Source organism: Colossoma macropomum, unplaced genomic scaffold (assembly GCF_904425465.1).
Source record: "Colossoma macropomum unplaced genomic scaffold, Colossoma_macropomum, whole genome shotgun sequence".
Lineage (NCBI taxonomy): Eukaryota > Metazoa > Chordata > Actinopteri > Characiformes > Serrasalmidae > Colossoma > Colossoma macropomum.
In genome coordinates, this window is record NW_023495265.1 from 171,544 (window position 1) to 189,535 (window position 17,992).

The following is a 17,992-nucleotide window of genomic DNA, read 5'->3' on the forward strand; positions in this document are numbered from 1 at the left end:
TACATGGGGGTTGTGCCCCCCTAAAAAGGGTCTAGAATCAACCCTGGTGGATACGGAGCTATTGAACATTCTGATGTTCAGAAATACTGTAAGTAACAACAGGCAGAAATATTGTTCTTGCTTTCATGAAAGGAATAGTTTGAGTCTTGTGTTTTATTGTGAGGCTTACATATTATTATCTGAAAAGCTGTAGGGAAGGAAAGTGGTGGTTCTTTGTTAGAGATTATTGTGTTTAATGTGTTTCATTCAGTTTTTTATTGATTTCTTTAGTGTTTGAGTAGACAATGCTCGTTATAGTAATACAGTTTTGTTGCTGTACTTCAGGATCAGCTGCTGCAGCTTTCATGTGCTTCTCTAGCATGGCGAGCATGCTGAAACCCAGTTTCTTTAACACAACTAACAACACAGTAAAAACCATGATGTCCATTGTGGTGTCAGCAACACTGCCCAAAACCACCAACACACAGCTCCCAAGACCGGTCAACTTCACCCTGGAACACATTGAGGTGAGTGATGATATATTTAATTTCTAATTCAAAAAGCATTATTTTATAATAAGCATGTATTAAATGATGTTTTATAAAGCTGACTACCTTATTTTAGCATTAAACAGTGCCTGATGCAATGTACTATAAAGGCCTAACAGCCAGGTAGCAAACATAATAAGTTCAAAGAGGCGGTCACTGATCTTTTGAAATTTTGCCTCTTTGGAAAAAAAAATGTGGCTGTTCTAATTTAATGCATTTCCCTCTTAAAGCACAAAATACTGTAAGGAGATTATTAAAAAGACCCACTGACGTGTGAAATGCTTGTTTTGTTTTTGGCACTAATGTGGCTACCATTGGTTGTGCTCAGAGAGAAAGTTTATCAAATATATTAAAATATCATCCCACCATTACAGTATTCGTAGAAAATTACTCTTGTATCAGATTAATCAGAATTTAAAACTTCTTTTCTCTTTCTTAGTAAAAACTTGCTATCATACAAAAAGTAGGTGAGCTGGCCATGAAGCTGCAGCTGGTTTCATTTGCATTAAAATTCTCACAAGACAACCTGTTAAACTTTCCATCTTTTAGTAAATCTGGAATCTGTTAGTAAATACTACTACTACTACTACTACTACTACTACTAATCATCATCATAATAATAATAATAATAATAATAATAATAAACTGGAATCAAATTGAATAAACTAAATCCAGTTAAGCCTTTTAAAAAGCAGAAATTAAACAGGAATTTGCACTAATCGCTTTGAGATATTGAGCCAGAATCATGGATGCAACTAAGAAGTAGCAACACAGCACCACACAAAGTGTGTGACATGGTAATTAAATCCCATTCATAAAGTCATCTTGGTGGTGATTAGTGCACATACCTCTCCTTACTGCTGTCATATTTTTACATGTGTCTTAAGTAAAAACTTCAGAATTGACATGTTGATGAGAATGCATACAGTATTAATGACCAGCACTACAAAAAATGAGTTTGGTGTAAAAAGAAGGATGACTACACTTAAAACAACCTGATACCCACTGTTAAGTATGGGGGATGGTCTGTGATGGTTTGGGACTGTTTTTCCTCCAAAGGCCCTGGGAACCTCATTAAGGTCCATGCCATCATAGACTACAAGAAATACCAGGATATTTAAATCAAAATCTGTCTGCCTCTGCCAAGAAACTAAAAATGGGTCATCACTGGATCCTCCAGCAGGAAAGTGATCCAAAACGTATGTCCAGATCAACACGGAAATGGTTTACTTACACAGAATCAAGCTTATGCCATGACCTTCTTAGTCCCATGATCTTAGCCCATTGCAAACCTGTGGGGTGAGCCTTAGAGCAGTGTGCACAAGAAATGATCAAGGACCCTGGACGATCTGGAGAGATTCTGTAAAAAAGACTGGTCTTGGGACCATCAAGGGATGTTGTACAATGTGGTAAATGTGGTTTTGATAAAAATATTATTTCGTGGATTAATTAAAGGTTGTATATTTTTCTCATTTTTTTCAGCATGAGATGAAGCTAATTTACCAATTTTTTGGTCACCACCATTTTCAACTGTTGGTATGGTGTTCTTATGGTGGAAAGCAGTGTTAACTTTACGCCAGATGTAATGAGACTGCTGTCTTCCAAAGAGGTCCACCTTTGACTCATCAGTCCACAGAATATTATCCCAAATGTCTTAAGGGTCATTTAGATGTTTGTTGGCAAATGTGAGTCTTTGTGTTCTTTTTGTCAGCAGCGGTTTAAACCTTGCACCTCTCCCAAGAACGCCATTTTTTTCCCAGCGTCTTTGTTATTGTAGATTTGTGTACATTGACCTTAACTGAGGTAAATGAGGCCTGGAGTTCTTTATGATCCTCTGGGTTCTTTTGTGACCTCCTGGACGAGTCGTTGATGTGCTCTTGGTGTAGTTTTGGTAGGCCGGCCACTCCTAGAAAGCTTCACCACTATTCCAAATTTTCTCCATTTGTGGATAATGGCTCTCACTGTGGTTCACTGGAGTCCCAGAGCCTTAGCAATGGCTGTGTAACCCTTTCCAGACTGGTAGATTTAAATGACATTTTTCACATCTGTATTTGAATCTCTTTAGAATATGGCATAATGTGCCGCTCAAAAGACCTTTTAGCCTGCTTTGCATTACCAAACGTGTTCTATTTAAGTGACAATTAGATTCAACAGGTCTGGTGGTAATCATGCCTGGGTGTGGCTAGTGAAACTGAACCCAATAGTCAATTGAATTCGGTTAATTGGTTGATTTAGTAGCTAAGGGGGCAATAACCAGGTAGGGCTGAACAGCATTTTTCCTTTAATAAATAGAATGGTCGTTAAAAAGCTTTTTTTTTGTTTTCCTGGCTAACTTTATCTAATATTAAATGTAGTTTAATTATCTGAAACATTCAAGTGTGACAAATATGCAAAAATAGAAGACACTGGGAAGGGGCAGATGCTTTTTCACAGCACTGTATGTACATTAGCAATACAGTAGCAATCTCTTTTTTATACTGCACAATATGATTACCACAGCCTCAAAGACAATCATTTCCTTTCTCTTTTTTCTAGGAAATTGATCCTAGTGGTACACTTTCCTGTGTGTACTGGAATAACACCGTATGGGTTGAAGATGGGTGTTCCCTTCTCCAGACCAACAGCAGCCACTCTGTGTGCTCCTGTGTTCACCTGTCAACCTTCGCTCTCATCATGCAGACCAACCCAGACCAAGCCTCAGACGATGTAAGAACAGCTGCAACGGAAGATTTAAAAACATATGCATGATTGGCTGGATTTAAGAAACTTGTAATAATTACTAACATTTTTCACCTCAAGGTCCCAAAGCCCTGGAAGTTATAAGGCTCTTAATTCCTGCCAGTTACATTTGTTTCAGCTGACATGACACCATCCCAGTGACTTACTCTATCATCTAAATCTATCTAAAACCATTTTACCTTACTTACTGCCAAGGACTAAACTTATATTCTGTACCGCCAAGTGAGCAGCAGCCCCTATTGATTGTTCTGGTTGTGAGACAATCAGTGAAAAAGGGAGATTGTAGGGATTGAAGTCATTCAGACAGGGGGCGGGGCAACTTAAGGACAAACTGCATGAGATTCCCGTGAAACCCCCAGTTACCAGGGGGGTCTTGAGTTGAGAATTGCTGGCACTGCTACCAGCAAATTTTCCTCTTCCGCATCATCAATGGAAAGTGGCCGTGACTAAATAACATGCCCTTTTTACAGCAAGCTCGAATGAGGAACTTCTTATTAGCTCCTGTGATGCTGGCAAAGATAAACCTGAAATCTCCAGGAATGGCTGTTACTGTTGATTCCTTTTTGATTTTATACCTCTGGATGAGCATGATACATAAAGCATTGTTCTTTTGGACATGTATGTCAAATTAGGAGCATGATCTGTTCAGGTTAATGTTGCATATAGATCATATTTAAAAGATAATGTGAACAATCTAACAAAAAATCAGATTTTCTGAGAAAAAAAGGTCTGGGCCACATTTGCCTTTTGTGTGAACATAGCCTTAGAGTTCCTGGCAATGTGAGTGCTAAATAACCACCTCTGCTACCCATTCAACAAAACCAGGTTATGTGTCCATGCTGATTGCACTATGCACAGATAGATCTATCATATGCCTCAAACTGGAAGGACTTGCGCTTAGCACTGGGAACCTGATCTGAACTAGCTGTTTTTTTTTTTTAAAGCTGTTTATTGAAACACCTTTTCAGCTCCTGGCTTAGCATCAATAAACCTTTTCAATGAACAATAGAATACCCACTCTTAATTTAAATTGCACAGCATGAACACACTTTCTACAAAACTCCGCTTCGAATTGCCTCATTTGGAAAGACGTTTTGTGCAGGCCTATAAAAGGCCGGGAGCATCCATAAAACTAAAGGAAAATGCCGATATATTTTCACTTTTATTTCTATCTGTGAAAGGACGAAATTAATTTCCCCAATATGTAATTCATGTGAGACCTACGTGCATGATACTTAAACTCCTCCACCTGGGGCAGGTCCTTTCCCCTTACCTGGAGTGAGCGTACCATCCTTTTCCAGGCTAGGACCATGGACTCAGACTTGGAGGTGCTAATCCACATACCAACCACTTCATATTCAGCTGCAAACCACTTCAGTGAAATCTGGAGGCATCTGTACAATCAAGCCAAAATATAGCCATGCCAAATACCAGACACGCCACCCTCTGGCCTCCAATCATAATGCCCTCCTGACCTCGGCTATGCCTTGATGCCCTGTCCATGAATATCACAAATAGGAGTGGAGACAAGGCACAACCTTGGTGGAGTCCAACGCTAACACTGAAAGAGCCTGACTTAATGCCAAGTATACAAACACAGCGCTCACTTCAGAAGTACGGAGATTGAATAGCCCTGAGTAGGAGCCCTGGCATCCCATACTCCCGGAGGACCTCCTACAAGATATCTTGGAGAGCACAGTAGTAAACCGTCTCCAAGTCCACAAAACACATGTGGACTGGACCACATTGTTCCTCCTCAATCTGAGGTTCAATGATTCGTCGGAGTCTCCTTTCCAGCACCTTGGCATAAACTTTCCCAGGGAAACTAGGCAGTGTGATACCCCAGTAGTTGGCATACACCCTCCGGTCCCCTTTCTTTAAAGTAGGGACCACCATCCCAGTCTGCCAGTCTAAGGGTACTGTTCCCGAGGTCCATGCAATATTGCAGAGGCATGTCAGCCATGACAACCCCACAACATACTGAGCTTTAAGCATTTTTGGACGAATCTCCGAAAATGCCTTGCCACTGAGGAGCTTGCCAACTACTTCAGTGACCTCCATCAGGGAAATGGAGCCTGGCACACCAGAAGCCTCTGGCCCTGACTCCAAAGAGGGAGGCATGTCTCTCTGATTAAGTAGTTCCTCAAAGTGATCCTTCCGCCGACTGACAATATTTCTCCACCCCTGCCAAGTACAGCTTGGGCGAAGCCACTCTGACCACTCTGGAGTTGCCGGACAGTTGTCCAGAACCTCCTTGAGGCCGACAAAGTCTTTTTCCATGGCCTCCCCAAACTCCTCCCATGCCCTAGATTTTGCTTCCGCCACCATTGCCGTTGCCACCTTTTTTGCTTGTCAGTACCTATCTACTGAATTGTCCTCCGGGCCGTCCAGTCCCTAAAGGCCTCTTTCTTCAACTTGACGGCCTCCCTCAACACCGGTGTCCACAAGAGGTTTCTTGGCTTGCTGCCCAGCAGCTTCCACAATGAGGTTTTGAACAGGGTCCATTCAGACTCCATGTTCACTACCTCCTCCGGAACATGAGAAAAGTTCTCCCAGAGGTGGGAGTTAAAATCCTTCTGAACAGAGGCTCCGTTGTTCCCAGCACACCCTCACTATTCGTTTGGACCTATCGGGTCTGACCATCAGTCTTACTTGCCATCTGATCCAACTCACCACCAGATGGTGATCGTTGACAGCTCAGCACCTCTCTTCACCCGAGTGTCCAGAACATATGGTCCTAAGTCAGATGAAATGACAACAAAATCAATCATTGACTTTTGACCCAAGGAGCTCCGGTACCATGTACACTTATGAACATCCTTGTGTTCGAACTTAGTGTTTGTGATGGACAAGCCATGCTTGGCACAGATGTCCAATAACAATTCATCATTTGCGGTTAGATCAGGCAGGACGTCCTTCCCAACCACACCTCTCCAGGTCTCCCAGTCATTGCCAACATGAGCTTTGAAGGCTTCCAGCAAGACTATGGAGTCTGTAGGCAGGGCCCCTTCTGGAACCCCGTCCCCTCGCTCCAAGAAGACCAAATATTCCAACCTGTTGTTCAGTGCATAAGCACACACAACAGTCAGAGTTTTCCTTTCTGTGATTTTAATTCACTTAAGAGGCAAACCTCTCATCTACTGAGACAAACTCCATGTGCACAGCAGCCAGCTGGGAACTCGTGAGTATCCCCACACCCACCCGGCACCTCTCATCCTGTGTAACTCCTGAGTAGGAGAGAGACAAACCCCATCAGGAGTTTGGTTCCAGAGCAGACACTGTGGGTGGAGATGGGCCGGGCTATATCTAGTTGGTACCTCTCAACCTCCCGCACAAGCTCCAGCTCATTCCCTCCCTGTGAGGTTACATTCCATGTACCAAGAGCCAGTTTCTGCCGCAGGGGTCTATGCTGCCAAGGGCCTTCCTGCCATCTCCCACTGCCTATATGGGACTGCACTGGTCCCTCATGCTGGACCTAGCAGGTAATGGGCCCACATGGTCCCCCCCCATGTTGCCTTTTCGGGCTGAGCCGGCCAGGTTACGTGGGATGCCCGGCCACCAGGAGCTCACCAACTAACACTACCCCCAGGCCTGGCTCCAGGGCTAGGTCCTGGCGTGGAGTGTGTGGAGTTAATGCAACTTTAAATATATCATTGCAATGGACTGCAACTGAGGGTACCACTCCAGTGATAAGACACAGTGACAGTTCAGCACCTTTTTCTGAGGCTGTGGGAAAACAAAGGCATCACATAATTTAAACTGCATACTTCAAATGATTGCTTATTGGCTTTGTTGCATTTTGTTTTGCTATCTGGTGTTGACAAAAGAAGGACGGGTCTCACACTTGCCTCCTGTCAAGGGTACTTCCTCTTGATTTTGAGTTTTTCTTTGCCATTATCACACTTGCTTGCTTCAAAGGAGGTACGCAGTTCTCCTACACTTAATTGGAAAAAAGAGCTAAAATTGCTTTCAAAAGAATGTTGAAGCCAGTATGATCGTTTTAGGATAACAGCTATAAAATGACCAATGCAGAGTGAAAAGTACACTAATGTTCAGCCTATTCAGCGTTTTATATATATATATATATATATATATGGTACACAACAATATTTTACAAAATCAATTTATAGATGTAAGCACAGTATTGTCACCTGCCATGTATGAGCTGAAAGTTTTTACTCACTGTGAGCAGATCTTAAGAAATATTTTCTTTATAAGTAAATTGTGGGTGATTCTTTTGTTTTAAAGTAAATTTTTGTATCATTACAATCAGAATAAGAAATGAGATTATTAAGTATTTACTGTTCATTTCCAGAGTGACCCTCTCTTGGAGCTGCTCAACACGGTGGCTGTGGCAGTGGGGCTGTTTTTCCTGAGTTTGTCTCTGTTGACCTTTGCCCTTTGTCGTCGAAACATGAGAGTTAACCTCGCTCCACTGATAAACCTGTGCATCAGCCTGTTTCTGGCTCACCTCCTCTTCCTTCTCACACAGACATTCCTGCAGTACATACAGACTAATCAGGTGAGAATTATTTACTTGTAAATATAATGGTAATACTAAAGTATAACATGCTTCATATTAAAGAGTGTTACGATTAAAATATAATAAAGTAGCACTCACTCACTCTCTCTCTCTCTCTCTCTCTCTCTCTCTCTCTCTCTCTCTCTCTCTCTCTCTCTCTCCGTTCAGCTGCTGTGTGCAGCGATGGCAGGTGTTCTGCATTTCCTTTTTCTCTCTGCTTTTGTGTGGATGTTCTTTGAAGCTGTTCTTCTCTTGATCTCTGTGAAGAACCTCACAAAGATCAGATCAAAGCAGAAGGAGGTGCTCGGCTGGAAATGTTTGATTGTGATTGGATATGTTATTCCTCTGATTGTGGTGGGAGTGTCTGTTGGGCTGTTTCCTGATGGATACGGCAGTAAACAGTAAGAACGTAGAGTGGGCGTGGTTTCATTACATTACTTTCTCAGTTAGAATTTAATTTCTTAATTAGAATTGATTTAATATAGTAATTTCTTAAATAGAATCAAGCAAATGCTATGATGTATTTCACAGATAGCAATCAGATAACTACAGATAACAATGTGACACATTCTGTGTCTTCCTTTTTGCAGATGTTGGATTAAAACAGACAGGGACTTTGTCTGGAGTTTTCTGGGTCCCGTATGTTTTATTATTATAGTAAGTTCCAAGAAATCTCTTCTACAGTACACTATAAAAAGTACTATTTTAAATTAAATATAGGATTCAAATGATTCGCACATCATTACATTCTGATTTTATTTACATGTATCTTGATTGCAAGAATAATTCATTCAAAGCATTTATTTAGATTGAATAAAACTAGTTAATTTACTTGTTACCACATGAAGTAATTTGGTAGGTGAATAAGCCTTTGGAGTATTCTGAGGGCCATTACATATATCACACTGGATTATGCATCAGGAATTATAATGTTGCAATAATCAGAATAATTGTTTCCTACATTTGCAGTTCAACTTGATCTTCTTCATCATGATCATCATCACTCTGAGAAAAAACGTGGCAGGACTGAACAGTGAATTTTCCCAAATCAAACAAATGAGGTAACAAAAAGCACACATCTTATTGTCACAATTTGACATGCACATATTGAATTCTTTGTTAAAGTTTTGATTTCCATTTATCACACTTTGCAGACACTCTTATTTGGAGTAATTTACAGTTTAATCTAGTTACAGAGGTAGATAAATATATCTGCAAGAATTTTACTCAATGACACTTTTTAGTATAATGTGTTGTTCTTGCTCAAGTGAGGAATTGAAGCTCAGTGTCTCATGTGGAGGACAGAGGTGTTATGCACTATGGTACGCCAACCATGATGTATCCACTAACATATAAAATAAAGATAAACAGGCAGAATCCACCTTCTCTCTCTCTCTCTCTCTCTCTCTCTCTTCTTTCTCTGTATCTCTAGAATTCTTGTCTTTAAAACACTGGTCCAGATTGTCATCCTCGGTTGTCCCTGGATCCTGGGTTTCTTCGTAAATGGCAGTAGGGTGTTGGAGATTGTCTTCCTGTTCCTCAACTCTCAGCAGGGCACCTTCATCTTCCTGGTCCACTGCATCTTCAACCAAGAGGTCAGTCATTGCTTGTATCTTATTTAACTAGCATTTTATCCTAAACATGCCACTTTCACTTAGTGATTTGTCTTTTTTCTACTACCAGGAAAATTTGTTTGAACTTGTTTCTGTCTTTGTTCACTTTTATTCATTATTGTTCCTTTCCAGCCCTTCGGTGAGGTAGAGTCTGTAGCTTTAAACCTCGTTCATCTTCATTAAAGATGTATATGAATGGTGTGCTTGCATCTTTGTGCTAATCCATAGCACTTCCATGCCGTTAGTATATGCTACAGAAATCCATAAGCAAAAAAAAAAAGTAACTAATCAATCAAAGACCCAAATGTCCATCTCAAAATCCATCACCAGTTCTGTACTATTTTTGTGCTATACACGGTGTATGAGTGTTTATGTAGCTACTTAACAAGCTCTTATATTTAAATGCTGATGTACCATGCATGCAAAGTTCATGTGAGATTGTTTCCCCCCACTGCTCAGGGGGTGGTGCTCAATTCTTTGGCTGCAACCAAATGTGTTGTAAGCCATTAAAGACCACAATTTTCGGAACTGTCCCTTGTACCACCTCCTATTTGGGAACATAACAGTGGTGTCATAAGTGGGGTTGCTCAAGTCTGCCAGAGGAGGTTGAGCAACTTTGGCAGGAAATCGACCAGAGTGTGCTGGGCTACAAGAAGTTGGGCCTGGTCTGGATGTTGATGGCAAGCATTCACTTCTTCATGGACCTGTACAAAAACAACTCTTGAATTTGTTTTGGCTACATGCATTCCATATCACTGTCATGTTGAAAAGTGAACACTTTCCTTATTTTAAGGTCTGGAATGATGCTGGGCAGGTTTTCCTCAAGGATTTCTCTCTTTTGATCTGATCATCTTTCCTCAATCCTGACAAGCCATCCAGTCTCTGCTGCTCAATATACCCTCAGTATAATGTTACTATCACCTTTTTTCACCATAGAGATTGGCCAGGTTATGAGGGATGCCTGGTATCTTCCAGAGGAAATACTCTGTGTTCAGACCAAAGAGTTCATTCTTGTATTCATCAGATCATAGAATGTTTCTTGTCATCCATTTGATCTCCATCAAAGTCCTGATTAGTGGTGCTGCAGAAGTCATTGTCTTTCTGGCAGGTTCTCCCAATCGACTTAAATAAAGTACACAAAATGTATACACTTGAATCATATAATTAATTTTAGTTTGGCAGAGGTTCCCAATTTTTTTGGAAACATGGTTGTGAGTAAGCATTTGAAGTATTCTTAGGGCCAATAAATTTATCACACTGGCTTATGCAGCAGGAATGATAATGTGTAAATAATCAGAATTAATGAAATAATTATTTCCTACATCAACTTCATCATCATCATCATCTTCATAAATCACTCTTAGAAAAACAACTGAGCAGTGAATATTGCCAAATCAAACAAATAAGGTAACAAGCAGCACACATCTTTTTTCATGTTCTAACATTGGAAACAAAGGGAAAACAAAAACAGAAGCACATGCCTAGACATAAGAGAGACAGAGACAGAGGCAGACAGAGACAGATTCAGAACAAGGATGGTACAGAAGCCCCCTCTCTAACATGCAGCTCCTGAGGCATGGGACAGAACCCAAAGGAGCTGGCCTAGAGGAGAGTTCGGAAACAGAGCTACAGAACTGGATAGGGGACTGAACAGGAAACAGGACAGGAGATTGGATGGGGGAGCAGACAAAAGACTGGAAAGATGACTGAATGGGGAGCGAACAGGTGACAGGGAGGCTAACCAGACATCTGGACATGAGACTTGATGAAGGAACAGATGAGATGGGACTTGATGAAGGTGGATGAGACAGGAGGCTGTACATGGGACAGAACAAGAGACTGAAGAAATGATTGAACATGGACAGAATTGAGTGAAGACTGGACAGAAGAACTGATGGGGGTGAGACAGAAGACAATACACCAGACTGGGCAGATGACAGGACAAGTCTGGGCTGAAGACTTGTCACTAAAATGAATGGGCATCATAACAAGGACAGTGACAGGGACTACAGCAAAGAGACTAAGAGGGACTGGTATGAACTATAAGGTTGAAACAGGAACTGATGTTGATGGCTGACTGAGCAGGAGGCTGGGTGTGGAACATGCACTGGAACAGTGTGCTGGGAGGCCTATGCAGGGACTGTAGCTGCCCAGGGAGCAGGAAGAGGGACTCTTGGAAACCAGCACAGTAGCAGTTTAGGATACAATTTCAGGGACCAAGACTGACTGAGAAGGGCACTTGACAGCTGGTAAGGCAGACTTGGAGGCTACAGGCAGGTCAGGAGATATGGAGGCCACAGGCAGGGCAGGGAACAGGAACCAGGGAGGGAACAGAGGGAACAGGAACCAGGTCAGAGCAAAGGACCAGGGATGCAACCCATTTCAGCTTTGCAGTCAAAGGGGACTGTAGTCAGTAATGGAGAGTGCTGGGTCAGTACCAGAGACTGATAGGTTCATGGTCTCTGGTGGCCCTGCATTGATATCTTCAGAAGCAGGGAAGTCTACATCACCCTTAGATGCACTAGATGCACTTCATGAGTGTCAGCTTGAAGGTGCTCTCCGGGCCACAAGACAATGCGGTCAGGAAAGGTGCCAACTGTCAGGTGCTCTCCAGAGCACAGGGCAGTATTGGGGCTGCACTGACATTCACAGAGGCAGGCTGATCTGCATCGATGTCTTCTAGTGCTGGCAAGCTTACTGCAAAATCCTCAGGGCCAGACAGGCCTGCTGCATCGACATCCTCAGAGGCCTCAGGAGGAGGTACAGGCTGGAAAATTTAAAATTTCTCCAAAATCCTCGCCATTTTTGCTCTCTTATCTAAAATGAGGTTTGCCTTTTCCTCTGAAAAATGCACACTGATATGGCCCAGAGGGTTAGGGCAAGCTAAATGCTGAAAATAACATCACAGACAAAACCATCGCAGCCTTCCTCCACATCATACATGGAATCGCCTGTAGAAGGCAACAAATTAGGTTTCTCCACTTGAAGAGTGGCGAGTGGCGAGAAAAAGAATGATGTTTTCAGCCCTCAGACAACCGGGCAATCTCTGAGCTACGACATCCAAGGTCTTTGAAAAGTATATCACAGGGCGATACCAAAGGCCATGCTTGGTAACACACTCAGCTTAGGTGCATATTGTGTGTTCTGGATAAAAGGCAAACGTAACACCTCTATGCACTTTAACTCTTTCTGTTTAGAGGTCAGTGCAGTGGTCAGTATCCATTCCAATTTTTATTCAGAAATATCTAAATTGTTGGCCAGACATTTTTGGCATGCCCTGAGATCAAACGGCACTCAGACATCAAGGCTTGGAAGAAAAAAATACTTTTTGACTATTAATGTTTACGTTGTTGAGTTTCAGTGCTGTCACTCTCTTTTAGTGTTTTTAACTACCTGATTCTATCATGTACTTTCAGGTCAGAAAGCAGTACAGGAAGTGGCTGAACACACTTTGCTGCTGCTTCAAACCCTCAGCTTTGAGAGATGTGATGGAAAACCCGACATCTACACACTAATTAAAACAGCATTTCAATAATAAGATCAGAACATCCAAACATTATGTACTTTGTGTTTAGTGTTGTTTTCCATTGTTCATTTATATCTGTTCTTTGTTTGAATACTTTTTTGTAATTTGTAAACTACAGTTTCTTAAATTTTCTACTGGAAGTATGGTTTACTCTGTTCAACCTATTATAAACTGAAAACCATATATTCTTTACTTATATTCTTTACTTCTTGAAAGGTGCAGGCTTATCCAGAGCTGCCACAGAGGTGGTAGCATAAGCTGTGGCTAACACGGAAAAAAGCTAAAAGTCATCTTACAAGCAACTAGTTGGAAACTCGAGACTGTTTGTTTACTTTTTATATTTCACTTTGGAAGGACTCAACCAGTATAATTTCTCAATAAACTATATAACTCAAATCATTTATACATAAAGACAAAGTAATTTATTGTACACTAAAATAAAATAATGTCAAATATTTTTAACACATGGTGTGTGTCACGCATGTAACGAACTCTCAGGGAGAGTCGGACTCCATTTCCCAGAATACTCTGGGAGATCATGTGACAGAGATGCCAACTCATGCCAAGTTGGAGTCAGAGAAGGACTCCAATACCCACAAGTCACTCAAGGCTCACGTGACTTCAGACAATGTTTCACGCACCTGTCAACGATCAAAGTCTCCTGAGTATTAACCTGTTTCACCTGTCCTTTTATCATGTGAGCTGTTTAGCTTAGTATTTAAGCCCAGGCTGTAGGTAGAGTCAGTGTGAAGTATTGTTTCCCAGCGAACTTACTGAGCGTTTCTCTCTATCTGTATATTTCTGATTATCCGACCTTTGCTTCATTCTTTGATTTGCCTCTTGCCTGCCCCTTTTGTACCGTTGCCCTGTCTTTTTTGATCTGTGTTTTTGAACTTGCCTGCCTGTTTTTTGACCATGTCTTTTGCCTTGTCCCTTTGGTTTTATTTGCCTGTTGTTATGATCACCATTGTGATCATACTCCGCTTTTTGGTTTTGATCCCTGCCTGTGTATTGACAATGAGCCTGCTTAGCAATAATAAAACCTTTTTTACTCAGTTAATCCGCACGCATCTGGATACTGCTGTTTGGTTACAGTGTGAATGTGGATGTTCAGATCATCAAGAGATAAAATATTTTGGACCACACAAAATCTACAGATGAACTGGAAAGAATTTGCCTCCATTATCTCAGAACCAAAATTCCCTTCAGGCAGACATAACACCTTAAGAAATATAACCCCGTGTCCAAAAGAGTGGTAGGCTGTGCAGAATGTACATAAAAATACAGTGCAATAATATGCAAATCATATAACCCATAATTTTAAAGGAAAATACTACAAAGACAACATATCAATTGTTAAAATGGAGAAATGTTATTGTTTTTTGAAAAACATGCCCATTTTAAATTTGATGCCAACATGTTCCAAAAAGTTGTGACAGGTTCATGTTTACCTCTGTGTTTCATCACATATTCTTTGAACAACACTCTGTAAGTGTTTGGGAACTGAGGAGACCAGCTGCAAATAAGAAAGAAAATAAGCAAGGCCTTCCCTGAAAAAACGTCATCTGGATGGTAGCATATGTTGCCAAAACATGTATGTATCATTCAGCATTAATGGTGCCTTCGCAGATGTGTGCATTACCCATGCCATGTGCACTATTGCCCCCATACCATAATGAAAACTGGCTTAGAACTGCGCACTGATAAGAAGCTGAGTGGTCTTTTGCTCGGAGGGCTCAGTGTCCATGATTTCCAAACAGAATTTTAACTGTTGATTTGTCGGACCACAGGACACTGTTCCACTTCCCCTCAGTCCATTTTAAATAAGCTCAGGCCCAGAGAAGGTGGCAGGATTTCTGGATCCTGTTTATATATGAATTCTTCTTTGTGTTTTAGAGTTTTAACTTGCATTTGTGGATGCATTGATGAACTGTTTTCACAGACAGTGGTTTTCAGAAGTGTTTCTGAGCCCATGCAGTGATTTTCACTACAGAATTATGTCTGTTTTTAATGGTGTGCTGTCTGAGGGCCCGAAAATCACTGCCAGCAAATACTGGTTTTTGGCCTTATTCCTTACATACAGAGATTGCTCCAGATTCTCTGAATCTTTTAATATTATTATGTAACGTAGATGATGAAAAGCAAAAGTTCTTTGCTATTTTACATTGAGAAACGTTATTCTTGAATTGTTGCAAGATTTGATCATGCAGCCTTTCACAGAGTGGTGAACTCCTCTTCATCTTTACTTCTGAAAGACTCAGCCTTTCTAGGATGTTCTTTTTATACCCAATCATGTTCCTGACCTGTTGGCAATTAACCACCAGGTGTTTTTTTAGTGTTACATGACTTTATCAGTCTTCTGTTGCCCTATTTTGGTTTTATTTACATTTTGCACAGTGTCCCAACTTTTTTGGAAATGGGATTGTAGAACAAGTCTTATTCCTAGGGTACATAATCAGCTCACCGGGAATTCTCATTGATGACAAAAAGTGTGATGCAGTGGTAGACTAGTCTACTCCCACAAATGTAAATGAGTTACAAAGATAGCCTTTTACTATCTAAAACTTGCTTTTACCTCAGCGCCCATTCTTAAACATCCAGACCCATCCAAACTATTCATAGTAGAGGTAGACGCTTTAGAGACCAGAGTTGGTGCGCTCTTGTCTCAGCATCAAGTCCCGCACAAAGAAATTACGGCATAGGAGACCGTGAACTCCTTGCAGTAAAACTCACCCTAGAGGAGTGGTTTCACTGGTTGGAGGGCGCTGATTACTCATTCATAGTGCTCACTAACCACAAGAATTTAAAATATCTTCAATCAGCAAAACATCTATACCCTAGACAAGCCAGATGGTCAATGTTCTTCTCAGCTTCCAGTTCAGTATTCCATATCATACTGGCACTCACACAATTCTAAGGCAGATGCTGTCTCTAGAATTCACCAGAGTGACCTGGAGAGAGAGTCCTCCTGGACCTGAGCCTATTCTCCCTCCTTCAGTGCAAAACTCTTCCATTCGCTGGGAGATTGATGATGAGATAACGAGAACTCTTGAAACAGTTAAGGTCCCTGATAACTGTCTACCTATTTATCTTTGTACCCAATCAATTTCATGATCATTTAGTTACCTGGGCTCACTCCTCTCTTAGCTCCGGCCATCCTGGTGAGTTCTGTGCTAAGCAATTATTATCAAACTGGTATTGTACAGGATGTACATCAATTTGTATCATCTTACTAAGTTTGTGCACAAAGTTAAACACCCAAGACTCTACCTGCTGGTAAACTCATGCCTTTACCCTTGCCAGAACACTCTGTTCCCATATAGCTCTCAATTTCGTCACAGATTTACCACCTTCTGAAGATTTCACTACAGTACTGACAGTTGTTGACTGTTTTTTCAAGGGATGTAAAATTCTTCCTATTCAAATTACTTCCCAATGTTTTTGACAAAGCACTAGCCTTGTATGAACATGTTTTCCATAATTTTGTTATTCTAGAAGACATTATTTCAGATAGAGGGTCATAATTCACATCCAGAGTCTGGTCCGGTTTCTGTAAACATTTAGGAATCAATCTTAGCCTCACTTTTGCGTATCACCAACATGGACAATGTGGGCAGGTGAATCAAGAGTTAGGCAAGTTCCTTCACTTATCAAAATATTTTATTTAGGCTGAAATTGCCCAGAACTCTCTGGTTTGCTCTGCCACTTGTATGACCCCTTTCCAGTGTACCTTAGGTTATCAACCTCCGCTCGCCCCCTGGACTGCTACTCCCTCAGATTTTCCAGCTGTAGACGACTGGATGAAGTGCACCGAGGAGGTCTGGGAACAGACCCACTGCAACATCGAGGAGGCCCTGCAGTGTGCTAAACAACAAGCAGATCGGCGTCGGGGGAGACCCCATCCTTTCATTCTTTCCTTTGGAGACCAGGTTTGGCTCTCCACTCAGGACCTCAGGTTTGGGGTTGTCGTAAGTTGCAGCCAAAGTACATTGGTCCATTCCAGAATGTTAAACAGATAAATGATGTCACTTACTGGCTTAAATTACCCACACAATTTTATAGCTCGCTCTCTTTCCATATCTCCCTCCTTAAGCCTGTGGTTCCAGGTCCGCTGAATGACTAGATGAGGCACAGTGAGGACCAGGACATCTTTAACATCTTGCTAAGCAGCACTGTTATTTCAGCGTGCTTCAAGGCCACCACCATTGTCCCTGTGCTGAAGAAATCTCCAGTGTCTTGCCTCAATGACTATTGTCCCATTGCACTCACATCCATCATCATCAAGTGCTTTGAGAGGCTTGTAATGAAGCACATCAAGACCCAGCTGCCTCCTTCACTGGACACTCTACAGTTTGTGCATCATCCCAACCACTCTAAAGATGAAGCCATAGCCACCATTCTCCATCTGGCGTGCACCGCTGGAGGGGGAGGGCACGCCAGTCTATGCTGTCCGTCAGGTGCTGGATCCATCCATCCATCCATCCCTCCATCCATCCATCCATCCATTCATCCATCCATCAATCTATTCAATCCATTTATCTATCCATCCATCTATCCATCCATCCATCCATCCATCAATCCATCCATTCAATCTATCTATCTATCTATCTATCCATCTATCTATCTATCTGACAGCTGAGTTAAAACTGCCAGTGAAGTAATAAAAGCCATGTGAAAATGACATTTACTGTAAAGGGTAGTATACTTCAGGGCTGGGGCGACTCAACATAATGATTATGGAAATACGCCGATTTGCATAACGTACGTGGGTGTGTTGCTGTAATGCAATATGGCTGTGCTTGGTCAAAGCATGGAGTCCCCCAGAGAACAAGCTGCTGATTAAAATCATCTACAACCATCTAAGGTCCGTGAGTATTTTATGAAGAGGATCATCCATGTGCTCTTCTGTAAGCTCTGCAAATTGGCAATCATTTATCACCGCAGAACAACTGCTATCCACAAACACTTAAAGCAAGAGCATCCCAGAGAGCCTAGACTAGATGGCAATAAGACAGCACCGCAAGTCTTGTTTACTGTTTCTGTCCACGCAAGCATGATATATTAG

At 41.6% G+C, this 17,992-nt stretch overlaps 1 protein-coding gene across 1 annotated transcript; it reads left to right on the forward strand.

The window, feature by feature from the left end:
* Nucleotides 1–359: 359 nt before the first annotated feature.
* Nucleotides 360–17,050, forward strand: LOC118801330 (adhesion G protein-coupled receptor E3-like). The gene is made up of 10 exons (XM_036561586.1): nt 360–506; nt 3,063–3,233; nt 7,582–7,788; nt 7,957–8,189; nt 8,379–8,445; nt 8,758–8,849; nt 9,221–9,383; nt 13,426–13,542; nt 16,653–16,895; nt 17,021–17,050. Exons 1-10 carry the CDS (start codon nt 360–362, stop codon nt 17,048–17,050), a joined length of 1,470 nt encoding a protein of 489 aa, XP_036417479.1.
* Nucleotides 17,051–17,992: the final 942 nt, after the last annotated feature.

Bases quoted from the DNA above. Each gene is read 5' to 3' on its own strand.
- LOC118801330 (XM_036561586.1), top strand. From the start codon at position 360: ATGGCGAGCATGCTGAAACCCAGTTTCTTTAACACAACTAACAACACA. The intron at 8,446-8,757 runs GTAAGTTCCAAG...CTACATTTGCAG, and splicing joins CCGTATGTTTTATTATTATA to TTCAACTTGATCTTCTTCAT. The intron at 9,384-13,425 runs GTCAGTCATTGC...ACGAACTCTCAG, and splicing joins ACTGCATCTTCAACCAAGAG to GGAGAGTCGGACTCCATTTC.